The 17,910-nt window shown below is 50.0% G+C and overlaps 1 protein-coding gene across 2 annotated transcripts in view; it reads left to right on the top strand.

Moving 5' to 3' along the window:
• The window catches only part of APBA1 (amyloid beta precursor protein binding family A member 1), a 224,381-nt gene extending 214,014 nt beyond the window's left edge, over positions 1 to 10,367 (top strand). The window contains exons 11-13 of one of the 2 annotated variants that reach the window (XM_023213244.3): positions 2,811 to 2,930; positions 5,042 to 5,182; positions 6,515 to 10,367. In XM_023213244.3, the coding sequence (XP_023069012.1) occupies positions 2,811 to 2,930; positions 5,042 to 5,182; positions 6,515 to 6,586 (333 nt within the window). In that variant the 3' untranslated portion in view covers positions 6,587 to 10,367. The remainder of the gene's footprint in view (positions 1 to 2,810; positions 2,931 to 5,041; positions 5,183 to 6,514) is intronic. The other variant, XM_023213245.2, reaches the window with a different exon arrangement.
• Positions 10,368 to 17,910: the final 7,543 nt, after the last annotated feature.

Raw genomic sequence — 17,910 nt, 5'->3', positions numbered from 1 at the left:
AAAGATGGCCCCAATTCAAGGCTGGAATTTGGGGACGCAGATTTGTTCTGTGGCTGACCCTGGCATCTTTGTGGAGCAAGCCTTATTCACAAAAGACACACCCTCTCCGGTTGTGTATATGGGGCATTATGGTGTAGAAATACTGCACATTTTGAATGCGGACAGACCTAGGATTGAATCTTGCTGTGTGTGAATGTGAGTGAGTCATTTAATATCTCTGAGTCTTACTTTCCTCTTCTATAATATATTTGTAGAATAATTATGGCCACCACATTAAATGAGACAGCTCTTGTCCTTTCCAGGCCAATGCCAGACAAGAGTGAGTGTCCAATGACAGGTAGTTACAGTCATTTTGGTTCCATTAGTTTCATCATCAGGGTAGGTTTTGATGCGCAGTGATCTTAGGGGTGTTCCTGCATGACACAGACATGCAGATGACTGACCACGGGTCAGCTGTACAGTGACTGGGCTAACAAAATTTCCCACAAGATGTCACCCTCACCCCACCCTTGCTAGCACCTGCTCTCACTGAGCACACTGGCTGCAGGTGTGACTAGTAAAGTGACATCTTTGGATGTAATCATCCGTGGAGAAATTAAGCCACCTGGATGCAGATGAGGCCATTCATCGTTCTGCAGTAGTAGTCCACACCAGTTGTTCGCAAATTGAGCGTGTACCCGAATCATCTCGGAGACTTGTCATCCACAGATTCCTGGGTCCCACCCCTAGGTTTCTGATTCAGTGGGGCTTGGGTAGAGCCCAGAATTTGCACTTCTAAAAAGTGGCCAGGGGCTGCTGCTGCTGCTGCTGCTGTGTGGGGTTTAAGAGCCATTGGTATACACCTGCTGGCCAAGCATGGTAAAGCTGGATAACCAGAGACTAAATAGCCCCTACCTCTCCCTCAATCTAAAGCATATTCTGTGACTCAGATACAGAAGGGGTGTTGGTCATTTCTGCCACTCCAAGAAGCACTCTTGCTACAGATTCTGTTTGCAGTGAAGTTGTCTAACACCAGTTTCACGCCTCTGCTAGGCAGGGTGCCTGAGCAGGGATCCATAGTTCCAGTCCTGACCCCACAGAGCCCTTGGACAAAGCAAACTCCATGTCTATGTCTTCATCTTTAAAATGTGAAATGTAAGTCCTGACCTCGCACTGAAAAGGATTTGGTAGACTGGTCAAGGAGTGACAGCAGTAGTGGCTGTGGAATTTGCAGAATTCTATTTATAGAATAAGAGGCAGACGATCACTCTTCACGCATGCTTTTTGTGGATTTGTTACTGTTCTTTCCAGGTTCTCTTTCCACTTCACTCATAGAGGGCACAAACTGGACCCACTTGTGAAATGAGCAGATGCTGTCTCTGGGCGATACTGTGGGCTTAGATAGGACAGAGCTTGCCTTTTCCCTGAGTGCTTCCTCATTCCCTGGCAGCTGTTCTCCCCTGGAGGAAAAGTTACCCACCTCTCCTCCCACCCACCCTACAGCTCCCTTTGGAGGAGTGGGCCTGGGGCTGACCTTGAGCAGTTTCCCAGACAGCTGGCCGTGTAGATGGGAGTCCAGTCAGGCAGGTGCTTCCCACTGAGGGCTCTCACCCGCACCGCCTCAGCTCTTGTAGCAGGGCCGGGGACTGCAGGGCCTCTAGCTACAACAGTGTGGTCTGTTTACCCCAGCATGTGAACAAGATTCTCCTGCATACCATGACTTGAAAAGGGTGGGAAGGCACCTGCTATTGGTCACTCCTTCTATCCCATCTGGCAATCAGGAGTTTGTTGAGGCAGAGCAGGCACCCTGGGGAGACTGGAAAGTGGACATTTGTTTCAGGGCTGAGTTCCTTTTGCCTAGCACCCTCCTCTAGGATGAAGCTGACAAGTCAGTGGTCGGGTCTGCAGGAGCAAACCTTCCCACTGCCCAACTTAGGGCAAATGTAGCTTTGTGATGGTTTTCTAAAGATGCTTCTGAGCACACCAGGGCTTCTCTCACAGCTGTGAGTCTGATCAGGGGACAGGAGCAGGAGCCTGCGATACACCGAGGTGGAAGCTTTCTACACAGTCACTGAAACTAGTCCCTTGCTTTAGTCAAAGATCGGCTTTCCCTCTATGCTCCACTTTAATTTAGAGGGAGAGGTGTGTCATCAGGGATCATGAAACAACAGTCTGCAAGTCATATTTCTTCCCCTTCCTTCTCCATCAACACCCATCCTGCAACCCTCCCCATTCTCCCAAGGACGCACACACTGATTGGAGTCCCTGGTTGCTGTGGGAATGTTGATAGCTATAAAATCTCTAACCGGCAGAAAGAAGGGGAAAGAGGAGCATCAGAGACCAGAGAAAAGAGCCATGATGAATCAGGCCAGTTGCTGTGAGTTAGATGTCCTTTGTTAGAAGAGGAGTCATTCTAGAGTTTGCTTTCCAGAAAGAAAATCCATTTCCCACTCGTGTCTTTCCTGCCTGGGGGAAATCGTGTACCTCCTTCATCTTTGAAGTCAAAAAGTACATCTGACACTTCCTCATAGTTGCGCAAGTACTTTGATCAGATCCCTTGAACCTAGTCCATTTCCCAAAAGGAAGGCATTGTCCACAGGAACCCCATCTGTGCATGGGCTGAAAGGGCTCCATCTGCACCATGTGGCATCTTCCCTGGGTAGGTGAAGCCGAGCAGTAACTGTACCAGCCCGGGCACTGAAGGCCTGCAGGCAGGCAGTGGGTCCTTCGGAAGACTCAGGGCGGCTTCTTTTGCCTTTGGTGCTGCCTGCTTTTGTTTATTCTGTCTGCCTCAGTGGTACCATACCCACTGTACTTTATTCATGTTTAAGGGCTTAAAGAATCAATCCCGAGTCAAGCTGAATATTGTGAGATGTCCTCCGGTCACCACCGTGTTAATCAGAAGACCAGACCTTCGCTACCAGCTGGGTTTCAGTGTCCAGAACGGAATTGTAAGTAGAACATCTTCCACATCCTTTTCCACAAGGTTGACAAATAAAAATGTAGCATGGCCTTTGATTTTTTTTTTTTTAATTGAGATGGAGTCTTGCTCTGTCATCCAAGATGGAGTACAGTGGCACGATCTCAGCTCACTGCAACCTCCGCCTCCTGGATTCAAGGGATTTTCCTGCCTCAGCCTCCTGAGTAGCTGGGACTACAGGCATGTGCCACTCTGCCCAGCTAATTTTTGTATTTTTAGTAGAGACGGGATTTCACCATACTGGCCAGGCTGGTCTTGAACTCCTGACCTCGTGATCTGCCTGCTTCTGCCTCCCAAAGTGCTGGTATTACAGGGCCTTTGATTTTCTTTTTTTTTTTTTTTTTTTAAGTCAATTTGTTCCCTGAAGGAATCCATCAAGAAAGACATGAGTGGATGAAGCAGGCTCAGCTCCCTCTCTGGACACAGTCCCTTCAGTGGAGATTCCCACCCAGAACCCAGCATTTCTGTGACATGCAGGGTTGTCCCCCTGGCTGCTAGCTTGAGAGTTTAGGATGCACCTTCCAAGAGCCTCCTCGCCTCTGGGCTGTCCACCCAGGTGGCACAGAGTCCCGGCAGAGCAGCTGACTCCCAAGCCTGGGGTGGTACGGTGCAGGGGCCGGCTGAGTTCCCACAGTCACAACTGGTACTCACACAGTGTGGTGTTTGAGTGATCATTCAAACCTTGGGCTTCAGGCGAAGCCAGACGGATCACTTAAGGCCAGGAGTTCGAGACCAGCCTGGCCAACATGGCAAAACCCAGTCTCTACTAAAACTACAAAATTAGCCAGGTGTGGTAGCAGACACCTGTAATCCCAGCTACTCAGGAGGGTGAGGCAGGAGGATCACCTGAACCCGGGAGGCAAAGGTTGCAGTGAGCAGAGATTGTGCCACTGCACTCCAGCCTAGGCGATAGAGCTAGATTCTGTCTCAAAAAAAAAAAAAAGTGTCCTAGATAATTAAAATATCATTCCAAATACATTTTAAGGTTTAGAAATACCCTTGAACTTCCCATTTGGGGTTGAAATATCCCGTTCCACTTTCTGCATTCTTCGTACCTGCGTAGCCTAGTTTGCCTATTAGGAGAGGACCTAGGCTGACTCTTTACAGTTTAACTCTGAGATCATCTTTTCATTGGTTTGTACATGTACTTGTTTGCTTTGTTCATAGTTAAATAGTATTAAAAGTTCGGATATGAACAAAGAGTTGTTAACACCTGTGGGTCCACTGGGAAAACACCTAAGGAGTGTTTGGACCCCAGACTAGCTAACAGAGCAGCTGGGCCACACACTCACAGAATCACACAGCATGTTGCTGCAAGATATCACTTGCAATCTTGTCTGCATCCACTTTAAATAAAGGTGCATGGTCTGGAATGAAAAGCCAACTTAGTAAATTCAGACCTACTCTTTTAGGAAAAGTTATGTTGCAGTGTGTGTGAGGTGAGGGTGGAGGGCCCATCAGCCCTGCCTGCAGCCTCGGGTCACTGCGGTGGCTGACTGTGCCATCACAAAATCTAGCCTCACTGTCGTTTCTGTGGGAAGGGAGTTTGAACAGGGGCCGCTGAATTGGGAAGCTCTAAAGGAGCCTCTCCCTCCCAGCCAGCCACACTTTGGAACACAGAGTGGGGTTCCAGCCCCACGGTGGCTCAGGCAATTGTGACCCTAAAAACAGTCTGCTGCATTAAACACTTTGGTGCTTGAGTGCTTGAGTCCCAGTCATGACTGCGGGAACTAACACTAACCTGTGTCACACAGGCTAACAGTTTGAAAACACTGGCGACTCTGCGACAGGCCCAAATGGCCCTTTTTACCCAGCTCCAGCTGGGATGAGAAGTAGAATTCAGTGTGCCGTAAAAACAGTGATGTGCCACAGTCTCTGTGCAAGCCACATGAACAAGGTGGCCATGTGGACCAACAGCACCTATTTTTTTGTGAAAAGACACTAAGAGAGTTAAATGCCCAAAGCCTAACCATGTAAGTTTCTCCAAGAGCAGAGTGCGCGGGCACGGCTTTCGGGAAAGACGGCCTTCCAGCCCGGCCACACTCTCTGCCATGAAGGTAACACAGCCTTTGACTCTGGCAGATCTGCAGCCTCATGAGAGGGGGAATAGCTGAGAGAGGAGGCGTCCGTGTGGGGCACCGGATCATTGAAATCAATGGACAGAGCGTCGTGGCCACCCCCCACGAGAAGATCGTCCACATTCTCTCCAATGCTGTTGGGGAGGTAGGAGAGATCCAGGGCTGGGGGTTGTGCTGAGGGCCGCGTCTGGTGCCCCTGCCTCATATGCCCACTGTGGCCCTGAGCAGTCCTTCTGGGAAAGCTCCCTGAGTTTCCGATCCTGAACACTCCCCAACAAGCACACCCTGCCAAACACATCTGCAAGTGGTTGTCCGGTAGCTCCTCCATGAAATGGAATCAGGTCACCCTCAGCCTTCTCTTTCATCTGATGTGCTCACCTTCTCTTTTCAGTACTCAGCTTTCTGTTGCTTTTCTGTATGGTTGCCTAAGTTGCCTCCATTTTCCCCAGTTAATCTCCCCAAATGTATTTAAAAGATTTAACTCTTAGACTCAAGTCAAATCAACAAAGTGGCCCTCCAGAGGTGTGACCCCAGTGCAGTGTGGCGTGACATATCATCACTGCTGTCAGTCAGTCATCACTGTTGTCAGTCATCACGGCTGCCATTCATCACTGCTGTCAGTCAGTCATTACTGCTGTCAGTCATCACTGCTGTCAGTCAGTTATCACTGCTATCAGTCATCACTGCTGTCATTCATTTATCACTGCTGTCAGTCATCACTGCTGTCATTCATTTATCACTGCTGTCAGTCATCACTGCTGTCAGTCAGTTATCACTGCTGTCAGTCATCACTGCTGTCAATCATCACTGCTGTCAGTCAGTTATCACTGCTATCAGTCATCACTGCTATCAGTCAGTTATCACTGCTATCAGTCATCACTGCTGTCATTCATTACTACTGTCAGTCATCACTGCTGTCATTCATTTGTCACTGCTGTCAGTCAACACTGCTGTCATTCATCACTGCTGCCAGTCATCACTGCTGTCATTCATTGATCACTGCTGTCAGCCATGGCACTGTCAGTCATCACTGCTGTCAGTCACCGCTGCTGTCATCCATCACTGCTGTCAGTCATCACTGCTGTTCTAGGGCTGATTTGTCATCCTTGCCTTATCTGCCAAGAGAGGTGAGGGAGGCAGGTGCCCTAAGAAGCCTCAAGCCCTTCTCCCTCCATTTTCAGAGTTCTCGCTTTTAAAAGGGTAGGGTCTGGTGAGAGCAAGAGCATTTGACTGAGAAATAAGCCTTGCCTGGTTTTTGTTGTTCATTTCTGTCACCCCTAAGCTTTTGAGAAAGTCAGTGGATTCCACCCTTCCTGGAGGCCACCCTGAGTCAGGTCCGTGGTGGTGGCTCGGCAGTAGGGGGGTATCTTCAAAGCACTCTATGGGAGAGGCACTGCCTCTCTCGCCGGCCCTGGGCAGTGCCCATGCAGCCAGCCCCCAGCCTCAGCCCCCACTAAAGTGTGTTCTGTACCCTCAGATTCACATGAAGACAATGCCAGCCGCCATGTACAGGCTGCTGACGGCCCAGGAGCAGCCCGTTTACATCTGACTGCGGCCGCACGCGGTGGCATGCATGGAGGACTCTCCTCATCGTGGTTGTGTTTCTCGTGCTGCATCCCTGTGTCCACTGAGACATTCCCCTCTTGCGCCCAGCATTCGGTTTTACACAGGAAGAGAAGAATCCGCAAGGACCTCTTTACTCTCTCTGATTTGCTTTTTTTTTTTTTCTTTTTTAAATACCAGGGAAGGTTCGTATGCACTCCCTTGAGGCTGGAGAGCAGCCAGCATCCACCTGGTACCGACCCAGGACCATCCTGGAGGGCCTTCTGGGCGTTTCCAGGAGTGGGCTGTCACTGCCTAAGGGGGAATCCTCCCTTCCCAAGAGGTGCAGACCTCTGAGAAGGAGCTCCCAGGGCAGTGAAGCAGCTGATTCAGCAGTGCCTAAAACCCAGTTGCTGATCTCTGCTCTCTGAGTTTGTCTGTGGGAATGTGGTAGCACCCCGGGCCAGCCCACGTCATTAAGGTTATGCACTGCCTGCCTTGTAGTTGGGGCACCATACATTATTTCCTCCCAGAATCTCTGAGCCAACCTTAAACCTCTTCTATTGCTAGTTTTGATTTCAACGTATGTGTGTTTTCTAATACGAGCCTTCTGACCCCAGGATAAAAGGGGAAATAACTGCCTTGGGCAAGGACACCATAGTGTCACAGAGAGCTTGGCAATTCATGGGGCATCTGAAGCTTTGCCAGGTTGTCCTGAAGTTATCAACCATGAGATAAACTCAGGCAGGTACTGTCTGCTTCTCTCTCTGTATCTCTCACACACACAGTCCCATTTGCATATCACCCTTCCCTGCTCCCACCACCAATGAGACAAGCTGAAGATTAGGCACACAGATCCCCTGGAAACCCACCTCTCTGGGAGGCCCCTTCCCTGGCAGGTGGCCAGGAGGGTGGGGGCTGCTCAGCCTCATTCTGAGAGACCTGCCCTCTCTGCGGCTGAGGCCCAGCCCCTCCAGCACCACCTTGGTTTAAAGCATCCTCCTCCTGGACTCCCCTTCCTGCCGAACACACATCCCAGGGGTCTGGGAATGAGGGACTGTTCCCCAGAAGGCGAGCTCCAGGTGCAATTGTGTCTTGTTTCCTGGCCCAAGGCAAGACCAGCTTTCTATGCTCAGGGCCACTAGGCAGCATGTGATACTGGGAAGGCCAGAACAGTACATAAGCCACAGAATTAAGGGGACAATAGCAACCTCAAGTTATGCCTCAGAATCCCCAGATGTGGCCCGTAAACACCCTCTTGCTGCCTTGTGGGCCTGAGAGCATTTTCAGCTGGTGTGGAATGTTCTGTGTTTTCATCAGGTGCCTCATATTTATGGCTTCTGTCTCAGTTCAGTGTAGATGTTTTAGTAATATTATAATTCTGAGCCAGTTTTCACTTGGTCCAAAGAGCATTTTGTTTTCATGTGAGGTGTGATTTGGCTTTGCTTTTGTTTTGTTTCATTCATGACCTCAGTAGAGACAGGGGAAGAGAAACTAATATATTTTGTAATTAATATAGTCCCTGTTCTCTGCATCCAGGATATTTATGTTGTGGCTACGGAAATAGGAACTCAGTGAGCAAATGTTGGATAGCATGTATTTATAGAGAGAATGGAGGGATTCTAAGGAGGGAGAAAAGTGACTATAACAAGATTAGGGACAAGAGACTTCAACCAGAGAGCTCTGTGATCAGCTCCCTGAGATCTCTGTACCTTCTGAGTTTTCTGCTTAGAATCAGGGAAGCGCAATGCTTGAAAGGAATGAGCAGCGGAACTCTCAGTTTCACTGTGCTACAAAGGAGCCTTAAGGAAGGGAGGCTGCTGGCTGCCCAGGTGCTCTGTGGGGAAAGGGGCTTCTGCCATTGCAGAAAGTGGCACGGGGTGGGGCTAGGGGCTCTGGGATGGGCCATAAAGCTCCCCAGGACTACTTTGAAGGGTGCTTTACAGAATGTTACTGGGAGACCAGCCCCAAGGTCAACCCATCACAAACGTGAGTACCAGGAAGGAACCATGGCCTGGGTTCTCCATTTGCTATAGAGTATCTGGTGATACAATGAGACACTAAAGAGTCACCAGCCAGTTCATCTTTCCTCTGCCAATAAGAGTGGATAGAACAGGAATGAAGTGTTACTGGTGGCATTTCAGGCATCAGGAGCCTTGGAAAATCATTGCAGGGGCTCATGCCTGTCTGTCCCCAGGCACCTGGGCAGCACCACAGAGGCCCGCCCACGATTGGCCAGGGGACAGAACTCCAGTAGTGCATCCCTGTACAACCTGCACATAACAGTTACCTATCTTCACCTCAAGGAGAGAATATACTTTCTATTCCTATTGCACAAAAACCTTGTAAACTTTGAGAGGTGCTGAAAAAGCCAATTCTGCAAGCCCTCCTGGAGGACTGACATTGTAACGTAAGAGTGAGACGATTTGTCCACCACATTCTTTTGTGTTAATCCAGGTGTGTCTTCACACCCAGTGAGTGGAAGTTGCTGGAGCTCGGTACAGGTCCACCCAACTGAAGTGGGTTCTTTTTCCCGCTACCACTGGGCCAGGGGAATGAGCCTAGGTATGGTCACCCCAGCAGCCAGAGTCTCAAAAGTGAGTCGCTAGATTTTTTGAAAGTCCCAAGAGAAGTGGTGGTCTTCCCTTCTGTCATCCCAGTATATATAGTTATATATGTAAATATCTAAATACCCCGTGTAACGGGAAGGCTATGTACAGAGCAGCCTTCCCAAACGCTGCGAGGGCACAGAGCCACTGTGGCTGCTCCACCAGGACGTGCTGGTGGCTCAGCTTTGGGGGTGGACTCCCACATTCACCTCCCCCTCCTGGTCCAGGCAGAGGCACCAGAACTCATCCTGCCTCTTCTCCAATGTGAGCATTTCAGGGAGCCACCATCAGCCTTGGGTTCACGAGAGGGAGAAACCCCCAAAGACCAATGCCTGGAGCCCACTTCTCCAGCGACACCTTCCCTCGCCAGAGCAGGCTCCTAGGAGCGCATTGCAGGGGCTCTGGGTCCCTGTGCACGGGTTTGCTTTCTGAACATTGCCCATCAACACCGCCTTCAGGGAGTCCCAGAGTAACCTACTACCTCCCCCATCGCTCCTCTGCCCCCCTCACCCTGTGGGCACCAACACCTCCCGCACACGGATGAAAACCATCTGCAGAGCCCTTCCCGGGTCCCTTGACCCAGTGGTGTAGCCGTTACCAATGTTTACAACCAGGGGCCGCCCCTCCTTAGATGTGTTGACTCACATTCACAGGCCGCCTGTCAGTTTGAGTTTCATGTCTGTCTCCTTCCCTGGCCTGGGTCGACTTGAGCACACAACTCGATCTTTCTTCCCCTCCATCAAGGCAGTGTGTGAGGACTGTGTGGGAATGACATTTCTTGTACATACTTAGCACAGCACCTAGAGTATGAACTTGTACTATTGTTCTGTAAAGAGGGTGAAATAGAGCTTATTGTAAAGCGTCGGGAGAAGTATAGTATTGTATTTGTAACAATATCGTTCTTTGTATACACAAAACTCAATGATCTATATATAAATATAAATAAATATATAAATAAAATATATCTACACGTAAGCCTGGAATGTGGACACCGCACACCCACTGAATGTACTTCCTCGACAGTCTGGTCACTGGTCCTTCCCTCCCTCCTCTGTACCGTGGCCACAGTCATCCGGTTTGGGGTTGTGATGTATTTACTGTGCTATCTTCCTTTATTTAACTGAACGCTAATGTCTGTATAAGAGTTGCTGCAACAATAAACAAGAACTTCACCTCTTGGCCTGGCCAAGTGTCTTCTTGTTGCAGGGAAGGCACAGGATTGTGTGATGAGTTTGTCTTTTCCCTAACAGACTAGCTCCTACCCACCCTACAGGTGCCCAGAGCCCAGGAGTTCTCTAAATGAGCTTTTCCAATTCTGTGGAACTGACTTGGTTTTAGACAAGAAAGGCTGTGTTCTCCTGTCCCAGTTGATCCTCCAGTCCTGTGGGTCTCCTTTGAACACACTGAACTGGAGAAAGAGAAATTCTCTGGATTTCATACTTGACATCCTCCATGAAGGTAGAAAAACAGGAATTAATTCTCCCCCACCTCAGTCATCTCCCATAAGGGAGGTGCCTTTTTGTAAGGGACTAAGACCTAAGTGGACAGTGGAAAACAGCGCCCTGAGAGGCCCACGTGTGAGAAGGTTCTGGGAGATTTCCTCCTGGTGCTCTTTGGAAATTCACGTTTTGAAGCTTGCCAGGCATGCCCTCCCTGCTGCCAGGGGCATGCTGGGGCCCTGGGCTCCCCAACACAGAGTGTCCAGCCCTGTTCCAAAGCAGACTGCTCATCAGCTTTTTCTTTGCATACGCCCCTCCCCCATCTTCCCTGCAAAGCCTGTTGCAGCCCCATCAGGTTCGTAGCTGCTGAAAGCCCTGAACATGGAGGCAGGGCCTTGTCCCGAGGGTCCTGTGGCCTGGCTCCCAGGAACCCCTTCTCCATCCTTCTCACAGCAAGCAGAGTGTCCCACCACTGGCATGGCTGCTGTTGGATCAAGTGGGAAGAAAGCACCTTGAACTGGTGTCGGGGGAAGTCACAATTTGGAGAATGACAGCTAGTCCTTATAGCACCTTCCACGTGCCAAGCGTCCTACAGAGATGAACTTGTTAACTCCCCACAACACCTCTAAGTGGTAGAAGCTTTTCCTGTATTACCATTGTCTCCATTTTGTACAGGAAGAAACGGGCACAGAGGGTTTAAGCACTTATGCTCAGCTTTCCAACGACTCCCACCTGCGCCCACCTGGGACGGGCTTGTCATCGCACACGGATGAACTCGGCGTTAGATTTTTTTATCTCTTTGGATTCTTAAAATGTTTTTCTTCCAGGTTTTCTTCCATTGATTTGCAAACCACAATCTCATTCACATCAGGCTGCTCCATTTCCCCATCCCCAGACTGGAATTGCGCACTGCCCTGGGAGAGCAGGGCTTGCACTCAGCTCCCTCCCTCCCTCCCTCCCTCCCTGTCTCCTTCTTTGGGTCCCTTTATGGGAAGGGGAGGATGTGCACAGAGGTTCCCCTACATTAGGAGTTGCCCTTGGGAAGGTCACAGTCCTCGCCTTGCTGTTTCATTCTGCTGATCTAGTTCACTGACCAGGAGATCAATGAAGACAAATGGCAGCAACCGGGCATTTGGGGTCCCTGAACCCTGCGCCCCATCTTCCAGCTGACCCCTTAGCCACAGTCCTCTAAAGCAGCAGTCTCCACCCTTTTTGGCACCAGGGACCAGTTTCGTGGAAGACAGTTTTTCCAGAGACCAGGTACCAGGGAGGTGGATGGTTTGGGGATGATTCAAGCACATTGTATTTATTGTGCACTTTATTTCTATGATGGTTATTTTGTAATATATAGTGTTCTGTGGTGAACTGTATAATTTAGTGGAAGCCCTGAACTTGTTTTCCTGCAACTCGATGGTCCCATCTAGGGTTGATGGGAGACAGTGACAGATCATCAGGCATTAGATTCTCGTAAGAAGCATGCAGCCTAGATCCCTCCCATGCACAGTTCACGATAGGGTTCACACTCCTATGAGAATCTACTGCTGCTGCTGATCTGACAGGAGGCGGAGCTCAGGCAGTAATGTGAGCCAGCGATGGCAAGTGGCTGTAAATACAGATGAAACTTCGCTCACTTGTTGCTCACCTCCTGCTGTGTGGCACAGTTCCTAACAGGCCACACACTGCTACCAATCTGCACATGCCTCTAAAGTGCATACCTCTTCCACCCAGGTTGTGTCCCCAGCCACCTGCAGCCACCATCTCCCCAGCCCGCAAGCTCCTGCAGCATCCAGCAACCATCCTCCTCACCCTCAGAGGAAGGGAGGTGCACCCCTGGTTGTCTCTCCCTTGCCCATCCTGGAGCCACTGCTTTCTATTATCTCTCTCACCACCCACAGCGCCGCACCTTCTGCTGCTCCGGTCCCTCAGCCACACGTAGATAAGATGGTCACCAGTGCCCAGTTCAGTGTGTGGGGAGGCAAGTGGAGGGCACGGGCCCTCGGCCTTCACAGTGATGCTCTTGGGGTTCACCTCCCTTGACTTGAGGTCAATCTTCCCTTGCCTCCCAGAGTGGAGAGGCGAGTAAGTAGCTCCTTTCCTGAATTCTGCACCCATCCCCCGCCAATGACAACACCCCTCTCACTTCACCAGGATGAAGAGGGGACGGCAGCTGGTGGAAGTGTCCAGTCTTTGAACTGGCACCTCTCAGCAAGCTCCCTGGAAGTGCGTCTGTCCCACAGGAGACCACAGTCCCCTGATGGATGGTGTCTGCCTGTGTGGGTGGTGTCTGCCCCATGGGAAGGTTGCTCCTACCATAGACTATATCTTAGCTTCCCCCTCTTGGCTTTGATCTTAGATGAAATTGCAGAACTAGAGGAAAAAACCCACTCAACCATCTTGATGCACATAGAACCATTTTATTTAGGTCTTTCTTCGATAATTTTTGCTTAAACTCTGATCCTCAGAGTTCCTTAAACCCTCTGAGCTTGTTTCCTCATCTGCAAACTAGTATCTGTCTCAGGGAGACTGTGTGAGGATAAGCTAACACATAGGAAGCTTTCAGAATGTGCATGGCACATAGTGGTTGCTGAGGAAGTACTGGCCGTTCCTGGGGCCGAGCAGATCCAGGGCCTCATAAGCTTCCTAGAATTTCCAGATCCCCTGGGTACACCAACAGGAGCCACAACTCAAGAGGCTCCCCACGCACTTGCATGGCTTAGTGCAGGTCGCCCCCAAACACCCAAAGTCCTAAACTACTGATGTACTGAACTTCATCTAAATGCAGATTTTAGCCCCTGGGAAAAACTTCTGGATGCTAATGCATACTTTTTTAAAAGTTAAAAACCCCAACTCCCATAACAAAGATGGAATGAACACATATCAGAGATTTATTAATCATTAATGATGAGACAAGTAAGATGGCAAAGCTGGTCCAAAAAGCATTTGGAGGACCTAAGTATTTATAGACATTTTAAAAGAATCTTAGAATAAAATTACTAGGTTAGAAGTAAAACTGGTTGTGACTGGACATGGTGGCTCCCACCTGTAATCCCAGAACTTTGGGAGGCCGAGGCGGGTGGATCATTTGAGGTCAGGAGATTGAAACCAGCCTGGCCAATGCGGTGAAACCCCACCTCTACTAAAAACACAAAAATTAGGCATAGTGGTGGGTATCTGTAATCCCAACTATTTGGGAGGCTGAGGCATGAGAATCGCTTGAACCCGGGAGGCGGAGGTTGCAGTGAGCCGAGATTGCACCACTGCACTACAGCCTGGGTGACAGAGCAAGACTCCATCTCAAAAATAAAATAAAAATAAAATAAAACTGGCTAATGTCCTTAAGGCAATACAATTATAACCTTTAGGGTTATCTTTCTACCAAATAGAAATCATTTGCATCTCTAGTTGCTGGCAGGAGGAGGGCAGTTGGATGGTAATCAGTGCTCTGCAGACAAAATAAAGCATGGACACTGCACTCCAGCCTGGGCAACAGAGCAAGACCCTATCTAAAATAAGATAAAATAAAAAATAAAATAAAAATGGAAAAAGAATTGGAAGCAGGGGCCCGGTGTGATGGCTCATGCCTGTGATCTCAGCACCTTGGGAGGCCAAGACAAGAGGATCATTTGAGCTCAGAAGTTCCAGACCAGTCTAGGCAACATAGCGAAACGCTGTCTCTACAAAAAAATAAAATAAAATTAGCTGGACGTGGTGGTGCAAGTCTGGAGTCCCAGCTACTCAGGAGGCTGAACTGGGAGGATTGCTTAGGCCTTGGGATGTTGAGGCTACAGTGAGTCAAGATTGTGTCACTGCAATCCAGGCTGGGCAACAGACTGAGACCTTGTCTCAAAAAGAAATAATAATAATAACAATAACAATAATTGAAATCAGGAGCTCCAACAGGTATTTGTACACCCCTATTTATGGTAGCATTATTCACAACAGCCAAAGACAGAAGCAGCCCAAGTGTCCCTCGATGAGTGGCCAGCACGACATAGTACAGGCACACAGTGGGGTATTATTCATTCAGCCTTAAAAAGGAAGGAAATTCGGGCACATGCTAGCATAAGGGTTTATCGCTACTGGAAGGACACTATGTTAAGTGAAATAAGCCAGTCACAAGAAGATAAATATTGTATGATTCCACTTACATGAGATACCTAATGTAGTCAAATTCTTACAGACAGAAAGTAGAGGAGTGGTTGCCAGGGGCCAAGGGGAGGAGAAAATGAGGAGTTATTGTTAAGTAGGTGCAGAACTCCAGTTTTGTCAGAAAAAAAAGAGCCCTGCAGATTGATTACACAGCAATGTGAATGTCCTTTACACTACTGAATTATGCACTTAAAAATAGCTAAGATGGGAAAATTTATGTTATATGCATTTAACTGTATTTTTATTTTAAAAATTAATGGTTAAAATAGTACTTTTTATGTTGTGGTATATTTTACCACAGTTTTTTAAAGATGTTTTTAACTAAAGCATAGAATGAGTTTGGGGGTGGCTATCTTATGTAGGTTGGTTAGGAAGGCCTCATGAAGAAGAAGTGAGGGAGGGCCCTGTGGATGCCTTAGGGATGCGTGTTCCAAGCTAAAGGGACAGCAAGGACAAAGGCCCTGAGGCCAGGCCTTTCGGGCAGGGCATGGAGGCGGCCCTAGGAGCTAAGAAAGGAGAATTCAAGTGGCTGAAGATGCAGCCAGCAGGCAGAGGGTGGTGGTGGGAGATATAGGTGGTTATAGGAGCTGTGGTGCTCTACACACACACACACACACACACACACACACACTCTCACTCTCACATACACTTAATTGCTAATTGCTTCCACACACTTTATCACAGTCAACTCACACTTCACCTCCTCTGAGCCCTCCCCACTAGACACCCGCTTCAGGAACCAAGTTGGTAAGAGCTATGATTTGGCGCCCTCTGGTGGAGTTACATGAGAAGTGCCAAATCCAGATAACTGCCAAGATTCCCAGGCGATTGAGTGAAGGAGCAGCCTTGGCCGCCCACCCCAGACCCCTTGTTTTCCAGATAAGGAAACTAAAGACCCCAACAGGAGTAGGACTTGCTGGAGACTACACAGTGAGCGGACAGCTAGAACCTCACTCCCTGGCTCCCAGGCTAATGCTCCTTTGTATGATCCCAGCTGCTGACAGACGACAATGCAGACCTCATCTTCCCACCCGCCAGACGCAGGAGGCCCTGGAGGCAGGCTGAGCGCACTGCTGTGACCCCAGTTCTCAGGCCAGCTCCAGAGTCTTTGTGACAGTGGCCCAGCAAGCAGCATAGATAACTGCTGCCTTCTAGTCCCTTCCTCCAGCTGGGTAGAGGCCATTCCTAGAAGGCTGAGGCTACCACTGCAGGAAGTGGGAGATGGGAAGCAGGAAACACAACTTCATTCCTACCCTGGACGCCCTTCTCCAGGGCCCACTCCACATTCTGCTCCTACTGTCAATCTCAGACATAGCACAACTGACCACCTGCTTACTACCTTAACCACCTCTTTCCCCTCCGCTAATTGCAGTTTCTTATGGGCAGGAGCCAAATCTTCCTTGACTTTCTAGTCACTGTGTGTTATAATTAGAAGAGGAGTCACAGACCGGGGTTCAAATTACAGCTTTCCTACCGATTGTCACTGTGTGATCTTGGCAAGCTACTCAACCACTCTGTGCCTCCAGTTCTTCACCTATGCAACGGGCACAGCTTGGCTCAGTTGTTCTAACCATTAGTGACTCTGTCCTTGAGCATTTAGCATGTGCAGTAGACACAGTCATTGCGTACAAGGTACAGAACTAGTCCTGGAGGGGAAGGGTCCGGGAGTTCTTCTCAGAGCAAGTGAGATCCGTGCGGGGTTTTGAATATGCTACAGGAGCTTTCCAGGTCCCAGGGTTGAAAAACAGCTTTCCATGCAGAGGCAACGAAACCTGGAACAACAGGGTGAGGAGATCCCCACCTAGCACAGAAGCATCAAGCAAGCATGGTGGCATTCCATCAAGTCAACTTAACTAGACTAGAACTTTGTTTTCCAGACTTCCCTCCCTGTATGCTTCCAAATGAGGGCTGTAGGAGAGGTTTAGGTGAGATTTGGAGGGCAGATAGGAAGCATCAGCCAAAATGCACTGTGGGTCCCCGCAGCGCCAGGGGCTGGCGCAACTCACACACATGTTGTTGCTAGTCTGCTGGCTTGCACCAGGTAGCAGGGGGCAGGGAGAGGGATGATTTGGCCGTGGGGAGCACACCCAACTCACAGTTTGACAGGAAAGGTAGGCTAGAGTTAGACATGGGGCCCAAGGGAGCAAGTCCATTTTCAGTTCCATTTTATTCTATTTTATTTCACTCTTGACTAAAGAAGAGCTCTGGGTGATGGCAGCTGGAAACTGCTGTTCATTGCTCGCTTGCATTCTCACCCTTCAGCCTTCCTGCCAAGAAAGGAGCTTCGGAGCTCTGCTTGGTGCCAGCCACGGTGCTGGGAGCTGCCGATGCAAGGCCCGTGTCGATCGTTCCATGGCTGTTAGCCACGATGATTCTAGAAGCCTCGGTGGCCCATGTCCTAGTCTGACGTCCCCACAGGCTACTGGGACTCGCCCTGCTTGGAGGTGGACGAGGCGTTTCTCTGGCCCTGGCTCTCCTGGCCTTCTCTAGCCCAATGTATGACCCGCTACAGCCACCTGGTGGGCCGCGGGGGAATACAGCAACGCTTTCAATAAGCCCCAGGACGTGGGCCCTGACGGGAAAGGAGTCTGGGGCCTGGCGTGGTCTAGATTCCCTCCCCCGGAACTTCCCAGTCCCCTTCCCCCTCCATCCTCAGTTCCCTTTAGCAATAGAGAAAGCCGTGTTCTCTCGGCTGATTTACAGTAGGCGAGGGTGGGCGTGGAATACGACGCCCGCTTCTGCTGCTTTACTCCTCAGGTTATTTCCATTCGAAAATAAATTAGGCAGGGAGGAGACATCAGGCTGGAGCCTAGAGGCAGAGAGGGAAGCGTCCACGGACCCCACCCCGCGCTCCAGAACGTTCCCTCCAGCGCAGCGGCTCCCAGTAGCTGGGATCCTGGGGGTCCCAGCGAATCTAATGGGGGTCGCGTTTTTCCCAGCCTGGGACGCCGGAGGCTCCATTCTGCACCAGAAGCGGGGAGGGCCCGGGGAGACACGAGCACAACTCGCCCGAGTGGCGCGTGGAGTCAGCCTGCAGCCGCCTCTCAGGTGGGTGCTGGAGCCCCAGAAGCCCCCAGGGGAAAACGGTCTACGCCCCTTGGACCCGCGCCTTTGCCAACAGAACCGGAACTGCC

This window comes from Piliocolobus tephrosceles, chromosome 14, assembly GCF_002776525.5.
Source record: "Piliocolobus tephrosceles isolate RC106 chromosome 14, ASM277652v3, whole genome shotgun sequence".
Taxonomy (NCBI): Eukaryota; Metazoa; Chordata; class Mammalia; order Primates; family Cercopithecidae; genus Piliocolobus; species Piliocolobus tephrosceles.
This window is presented reverse-complemented; position numbering and strand designations above follow the sequence as displayed.